The 8541-nt window shown below is 50.4% G+C and overlaps 1 protein-coding gene across 1 annotated transcript; it reads right to left on the bottom strand.

The window, feature by feature from the left end:
- Positions 1 to 6798: 6798 nt before the first annotated feature.
- On the bottom strand, positions 6799 to 8212 carry LOC138789450 (uncharacterized). The gene is made up of 5 exons (XM_069968099.1): positions 8118 to 8212; positions 7983 to 8030; positions 7786 to 7846; positions 7502 to 7581; positions 6799 to 7277 (listed from the first exon to the last, which is right to left on the bottom strand). Exons 1-5 carry the CDS (start codon positions 8206 to 8208, stop codon positions 6862 to 6864), a joined length of 696 nt encoding a protein of 231 aa, XP_069824200.1. The 5' UTR covers positions 8209 to 8212; the 3' UTR covers positions 6799 to 6861.
- Between the last annotated feature and the right edge of the window lie 329 nt (positions 8213 to 8541).

Raw genomic sequence — 8541 nt, forward strand, 5'->3', positions numbered from 1 at the left:
ATATAGCCCCGGCAGCCGATGACATAAAGCCCCTGTGGCAATGTATATGGGAAGTGGTACTGTGCAGTGTATACATACACACACACTGAGGGAAGTGGTACTGTGCAGTGTATATACATACAGACACTGAGGGAAGTGGTACTGTGCAGTGTATATACATACAGACACTGAGGGAAGTGGTACTGTGCAGTCTATATATATACAGACACTGAGGGAAGTGGTACTGTGCAGTGTATATACATACAGACACTCAGGGGTGATTCTAGCCTCTCTGCTGCCCGAGGCGAACTATAGAATGACGCCCCCCCCCCCCCCCCCCCGGTCAATCCGCCCACATTATAATCCACTACTGCCCCCCCCCCAACTGCTGTCCCCAATAAACATAATGTTTGGTCCCTTGCTGCACAGAGGATGTCAGGAGAGGAGGAGGCTGATCTTATAGGGGAGGTCACAGCAGCACAGAGGAGGTCAGGAGAGGAGGGTGCTAATCCTATAGGAGAGGTCCCAGCAGCACAGAGGATGTCAGGAGAGGAGGGTGCTAATCCTATAGGAGAGGTCCCAGCAGCACAGAGGATGTCAGGAGAGGAGGGTGCTAATCCTATAGGAGAAGTCCCAGCAGCACAGAGGATGTCAGGAGAGGAGGGTGCTGATCTTTTAGGAGATGGTCCCCCTCTTCCCCCCCTTATAGATGGTCCCCTCTCCCTTATAGATGGTCCCCCTCTTCCCCCCCCCCTTATAGATGGTCCCCCTCTTCCCCCCCCCTTATAGATGGTCCCCCTCTCCCCCTCCCTTATAGATGGTCCCCCTCTCCCCCTCCCTTATAGATGGTCCCCCTCTTTCCCCTCCCTTATAGATGGTCCCCCTCTCCCCCCTCCCTTATAGATGGTCCCCCTCTCCCCCTCCCTTATAGATGGTCCCCTCTCCCTTATAGATGGTCCCCCTCTCCCCCCTCCCTTATAGATGGACCCCCTCTTCCCCCCCTTATAGATGGTCCCCTCTCCCTTATAGATGGTCCCCCTCTCCCCCCCCCCTTATAGATGGTCCCCCTCTCCCCCCCCCTTATAGATGGTCCCCCTCTTTCCCCTCCCTTATAGATGGTCCCCCTCTTCCCCCCCTCCCTTATAGATGGTCCCCCTCTCCCCCCTCCCTTATAGATGGTCCCCCTCTCCCCCCCCCCCTTATAGATGGTCCTCTCCCCCCCCTTATAGATGGTCCCCCTCTCCCCCCCCCTTATAGATGGTCCCCCTCTTTCCCCTCCCTTATAGATGGTCCCCCTCTTCCCCCCCTCCCTTATAGATGGTCCCCCTCTCCCCCCTCCCTTATAGATGGTCCCCCTCTCCCCCCCCCCTTATAGATGGTCCTCTCCCCCCCCTTATAGATGGTCCCCCTCTTCCCTCTCCCTTATATATGGTCCCCCCCCTGCACAGCAGATAAAACAAAAACAAAAAACAGCACACAACTCACCTGCCATCCGTTCCCCCGTCGAGCCTCTCTGGTCTGGTCCCGGCTGATGTGCGGCTGCCCGGGGTGTCCCGTCCTGTCCCGGCAGCGCGCGCATCAGAGAGCACCCCGTGCGCCTGTGGCTGTGACTTCCAGTGCACAGGGAGCTCTCTGATGCGCGCGCTGCCGGAGACAGGATGGGACACCTCCGGCAGCCACACATCAGCCGGGGGACTAAAGGCTGCATTCCCACGTTCCGTGGAATGCCGGTCCCGGAGACCCCCGAGCCCGGACAGCATCTGTAATTAGATGCTGGGAGCGGGGGAGACTGTATTCATAAGCGCCGCGCTGTAGTAACAGCACCGCGTGGCTGATTCATTACACCGCGGCGCTTATGAATACAGTCTCCCCCGCTCCAAGCATCTAATTACAGATGCTGTCCGGGCGCGGGGGTCTCTGGTACATGGTACAATCAGTGGCGGATTATAATGTGGGCAGCCGCCCGAACCGCCCATATTATAATCTGCCACTGATAGCCGCCCCTAGGGGCGTAGCTAATGTCTCTTGGGCCCTGGTGCAAGAGGTCAACTTGGGCCCCCCCTTTCTCGATGCTATTGGTATATATATATCTCAAGACTGATATTACCAATAATACCAGTATACAGGAAATATTATCACCGCCATACTGTTACTAAACAAATCCTGTTTACTGAGACCAATATTGCCAATATTACCAGTACACAAGGGAAAATATTACCGCCACACAACAACCATCACCACCATATTGTTACTGACCAAATCCAGTATACTAAATCCAATAAAACACAGTACCAGATAACAAGTAACAAATAATACCACCTCATAGTGACTAACACCACCGCTGCTACTGAATATAATCCTCTGTACATAGACCAATATCACTTCATACAGTCATATAGAGGTGGACGCACTGTACACAGGATCTTTACACCATATACATTACAGTGCAGTTATATCAAGTGACTCACAGGGGACGTCTTCCCTGATCGGAGTTCTTCCCTTTTCATCTTCTCCATCTGTTGTGGGCGATTTTGAGAACTTCTCTGGGCCACGAATCCACAGAATCTGCCAGACAGACATATTAGGCTCCTCACACTGACACCATCATCTCTCTAAAAACTGCACATCTGTACTGTCCCCTTTACCCCCTCATTTAGTAGGTAGCCCTGACACTATGTGACCCCCCTTAAAGTACATGCCCCCCTCTGTGCATGCCCTATTGTATACACCCCCCATGTAGTCCAGCTTATAGATTGCCCCCAATGTTTCCCCCTTATAGATGGCCCCCTGTGTTGTTCCTCTTATAAATGCCCCCCATGTTATCCCCCATATAGATGGCCCCCCATTTTATCCCCCTTACAGATGCCCCCCATGTTGTCCCCTCCTCCTGCCCCTTTATCACCATACTACTACCCCTTTCATCCTCCTGCCCTTTCATAATCATACTACAAACACCTCCATCATAATACTACCACCCCCTTCATCCTCCTGCCCTTTCATCATCATACCACTACACCCTTCATCATCCTCTTGTTCCTTAATCATCATACCACTACACCCTTCATCATCCTCTTGTTCCTTAATCATCATACCACTACACCCCCATCATCCTCTTGTTCCATCATCATACCACTACACCCCCCATCATCTTCTTGTTCCATCATCATACCACTACACCCCCATCATCCTCTTGTTCCATCATCATACCACTACACCCCCCATCATCCTCTTGTTCCATCATACCACTACACCCCCATCATCCTCTTGTTCCATCATCATACCACTACACCCCCCATCATCTTCTTGTTCCATCATCATACCACTACACCCCCATCATCCTCTTGTTCCATCATCATACCACTACACCCCCCATCATCCTCTTGTTCCATCATACCACTACACCCCCATCATCCTCTTGTTCCATCATCATCATACCACTACACCCCCCATCATCCTCTTGTTCCATCATCATCATCATCATACCACTACACCCCCCATCATCCTCATGTTCCATCATCATCATACCACTACATCCTCATCATCCTCTTGTTCCATCATCATCATCATACCACTACACCCCCCATCATCCTCTTGTTCCATCATCATCATCATACCACTACACCCCCCATCATCCTCTTGTTCCATCATACCACTACACCCCCCATCATCCTCATGTTCCATCATCATCATACCACTACACCCCCCATCATCCTCTTGTTCCATCATCATACCACTATACCCCCCATCATCCTCTTGTTCCACCACCATACCACTACACCCCATCATCCTCTTGTTTCATCATACCACTACACCCCTCATCATCCTCATGTTCCATCATCATCATACCACTACACCCCTCATCATCCTCATGTTCCATCATCATCATACCACTACACCCCCATCATCCTCATGTTCCATCATCATCATACCACTACACCCCTCATCATCCTCATGTTCCATCATCATCATACCACTACACCCCCATCATCCTCATGTTCCATCATCATCATACCACTACACCCCTCATCATCCTCATGTTCCATCATCATCATACCACTACACCCCCATCATCCTCTTGTTCCATCATCATCATACCACTACACCCCCCATCATCCTCTTGTTCCATCATCATACCACTACACCCCCATTATCCTCTTGTTCCACCACCATACCACTACACCCCCATCATCCTCTTCTTCCACCACCATACCACTACACCTCCCATCATGCCCTTTAAAACAAAAAAATCTTTACTCACCTGAATGGTTCCTCTAGTCTTCTTGTCACGCGCGCTGGCGGGCTTACCGCGGCTGGGGGCGGGGCTTCCAGCGGAGGGGGCGGAGCTTCGCGGGACCTGGTTTTTTGCCCTCAAGATGCTCCCAGCCCCGCAAGTCAGCCGGAGGCCGTCCCAGCCTCCTCTTGTGATCGCAGGCAAAACATTGCTTGCGGTCACAAGAGGGAGTGGGAGGCGGGCAGTACAGTGGCAGTACAGTAGCGGCCCGGTCGCGGCGCTGCGACCGTGGTAGCTACGCCACTGAATGCCGCCCCCATGATAACAGCTGGTGGCGCCGCCTGAGGCAGACGACTCAGGTCGCCTCATCATTGCGGCGCCACTGCAGACACTGAGGGAAGTGATACTGTGCAGTGTATATACATACAGACACTGAGGGAAGTGGTACTGTGCAGTGTATATACATACAGACACTGAGGGAAGTGGTACTGTGCAGTGTATATACATACAGACACTGAGGGAAGAGGTACTGTGACTATACATACACACTGAGAGATGTGGTACTGTGCAGTGTATATACATACAGACACTGAGGGAAGTGGTACTGTGCAGTCTATACATACAGACACTGAGGGAAGTGGTACTGTGCAGTCTATACATACACACTAAGGGAAGTGGTACTGTGCAGTCTATACATACACACTAAGGGAAGTGGTACTGTGCAGTCTATACATACCCCCCCCCCCCCCCCCTCGCACCCCACACGCACTGACTACCGCACCTGGCCGCCATCACAACAGACACACTACCAATCCCCCGCCCAGGCCGCGGTCCCCCCACACACATTACTGGCTGGCCGTCACCCCTGCCGTCCCTCCGGTTGTACTCACCCACTATCTAAGCTTGGTGCCGCTGGGGTGAACTTGAAGAACCGCGGCGCCGGGTGAGGAGAGGCGGGAGAGAAGCGCTGGAGGAGTGTGGCGCCTCTGCGGCCGTCCGTCCAATGAATGACGGACGTGCTGGATGACGTCACTGGAGAAGCGTGTCCCCGCACACGTCATCCAGCACATCCGTCATTTATTGGACGGACGGCCGCAGAGGCGCCACGTGATTCGGCGCAGCGTGCGGAAGGCGGAAGTCCTTAAAGAGACAGCGCGCCGCCGGGGCCAGTCGCAAATGGCGCCCAGATTAATAAATCTGGGCGCCATTTGCAAGATGTCAGTCGCATTGGCGACCATTTTGGTCGCCATCTGGAGCCCTGTATATACCAGTATATACCAGTCACACCTCACTGTATTATGCTGGTGTATACTGAGGGGCCACATGAGGGGATTATATACCAGTATATACCAGTCACACCACACTGTATTATACTGGTGGTATACTGAGGAGCCACATGAGGGGATTATATACCAGTATATACCAGTCACACCTCACTGTATTATACTGGTGGTATACTGAGGGGCCACATGAGGGGATTATATACCAGTATATACCAGTCACACCTCACTGTATTATACTGGTGGTATACTGAGGGGCCCACATGGGGGGGGGGATTATATACCAGTATATACCAGTCACACCTCACTGTATTATACTGGTGGTATACTGAGGGGCCCACATGGGGGGGGATTATATACCAGTATACACCAGTCACACCTCACTGTATTATACTGGTGGTATACTGAAGGGCCACATGAGGGGATTATATACCAGTATACACCAGTCACACCTCACTGTATTATACTGGTGGTATACTGAGGGGCCACATTAGGGGGGTGATGCTGAAGGAGATAAAGCTCTAGTCTTCTCCAGTCTGCCCCCGTCACTCCCAGTCTGGCTGCATATGGTATTATGAATAGAGTCAAGTTGTAACACGACGCACCTTGAGGCAGGTATGGCGCTGTTTTTGGAAAAACAAACAAACAAAAAACTGTTTTTTAAACAGTGATAACCGCTATAACCTTAGGGTGGTATTACACGGGCCGAGCAGGGCCCTATAATACCTGTAAACGAGCAGCGATCTGCTAGATCGTTGCTCGTTTACTGGGCCTATTACACGGCCCGATCGTTACCGATGTCCTTGCAGCCTTTGTTTAAACTGTATACATACCTATCCATGGTCCAGGGCTCCTCTTCCTCTGTGCTTCTCCCCGGGTCCCAAGCGCTCCAGCTTCAGAGCGGCCTGTCTCAACTGGCAGGGCGCTCAGCCAATCACTGACCATGGCGGTCCCGAACTGTGATTGGCTGAGCGGCCTGCCAACTGAGACAGGCCGCTCTGATGCTGCAGCGCGCGGGACCTGGGGAGAAGCACAGAGGAAGAGGAGCCCTGCAACCTGGATAGATAATGTATTCCTATTTGCATATGGTCAGCGCGTTTGTATATCCTTCTCATCTAGACCCCTCTGATGGAGTGGTGAGATTGTCCTGGAAAAGAACCCCCCCCCGCTGGTACCTGCCCCTAACTCCCTACGTGTTTCACCAGTTATAGTAATGGTTTCCTAATAACTGCAGGAATCACAGGGATCTAATCCATTGAGAGTGATGGGAAAAGGAACGGCCATAAGTCAGCAGTATTTCCACAGAAGATATTTATTGTGGGTGAGAAATATAATGGGGGATGAGGCTGGGTCCATGGCCGGCACGGCACCTTACCCACAGCAGAGGAGGGAGGATCTCCTGCTCTTTCTGGGACTTCTTTCTTCTATCCTATTTTTTTTGTTTCTGCGCCGCTCCAGCCACCGGCCGACCTGTCGGCATTTTTCATCTCGTTCTTTCCTTTTTTGGCTCCTCGTCAGAGATTTTTTTCTTTGGATCTTAAAGAAGGAGCGGAATCTCTTAAAACGGAATCTCTTCTTCCTCTTGATTTCTTCCGTCTTTTCATGTAGCGTCATTGCCACTGGTGGACGTTTTTTTGGCTTGGACGTGAAATCAGCCATTTTTTTGATCATGGTGGTGATCTCTATATGTGGCAGGCGATGGATGACGGGCTCAGCCTCCTCGACAATGGCGGCTTCATCTCCGCAGCCAATCGCCACATCCGGGATTATATCCACCTCTGGAACGTCTGCAATGTAAAAGGCAAGACATCAGTATCATCCTGTGTCAGACTGGAAAGAATACACTGCTTCCTGTAGGACATACAGCAGCTGATAAGTACCGGAAGACTAGAGATTTTTAAATAGAGGTAGAATAAAAATTTATATAACTTTCTGACGTCAGTAAATTTAAAAGAAGAAAAAAGAATGCCAGAGTCCCCCTTTAAGACATTTATGATATTGTAAGTATTACCTGGATTGTGGACAATGACTTCTCGTAATTCGGTCCCTTCTAGCTTGTGGCGACGCCGGCGTCTGATCCAATATATAGCGCTGTAAAACAAAGCAAAGTCCTTAGGTAAACGTCTAAAGATTACACAATTCATTTATCTGAACACACCACTTCCTGCAGGACATACAGCAGCTGATAAGTACTGGAAGACTGGAGATTATTATAGCGAAGCAAATTGTAAGTCTATAGAAAATTTTGACACCAGTTGATCTGAAATAAAATAAAAAAAAGCAGCAGAAACTTACCAGAGGATTATGGCAACAAACACAAGGACCGCAGCGACTATGAGGATGATAATGCCTCCGCCTGGTAATAACAGAGACAGATATTATTATTATTATTATTGTTATTAGTAGTAGTGGTAGTGGTAGTTGTGGTAGTAGTAGTATATGATGTGTGTGTGTGTGTGTGTGTATATATCACTGTGGAAGTGACTACTCACTGTTCTGGCCGCCGTCCTGCCCGCTGGGGGTCACTATCCCTGAGGTCACTGTCCAGGAAGGAAAATACAGAGATTATATAGAGAAATGTAATTTCCATGTAGAGCAGTAGAGTTCCCCCAGTATGCCGCCATTACCTGATGTCTCAGTCACCTCCTTTACTCCAAAGCACCAAGCACAGAGCATAAATAGCACATAAAGCACGAGCACACTCGGAGCCTCCATCATCTACAAGAGCAGAATCAGGAGTGAGGCCGGTGCAGCCCGGACACACAGAGCACTGCACACAGCACTGTGATGTCATAGGACACTGCACATTCCATTGTGATGTCATCACTCATCAGAGCTGTACTGGGAGGCTGTGTCAGTAACAGGGACGGAGTAACTATGGCAACACTAGCGTGGTGTTCATACTACAGGATAGATAATATCATGATGAATTGGTTTGTGGTAAAAAAAAAATAAAATGCAGTAAAAAAAGCAGTGATATTTTGCAAATCATGGTCTTTTTGGGTGGTCTCGGGCCCCCCAGGAGCTCAGGGCCCGAAATGGACCTATTGT

The sequence above is a fragment of the Dendropsophus ebraccatus genome, chromosome 4, assembly GCF_027789765.1.
Source record: "Dendropsophus ebraccatus isolate aDenEbr1 chromosome 4, aDenEbr1.pat, whole genome shotgun sequence".
In the NCBI taxonomy this organism is placed as follows: Eukaryota; Metazoa; Chordata; class Amphibia; order Anura; family Hylidae; genus Dendropsophus; species Dendropsophus ebraccatus.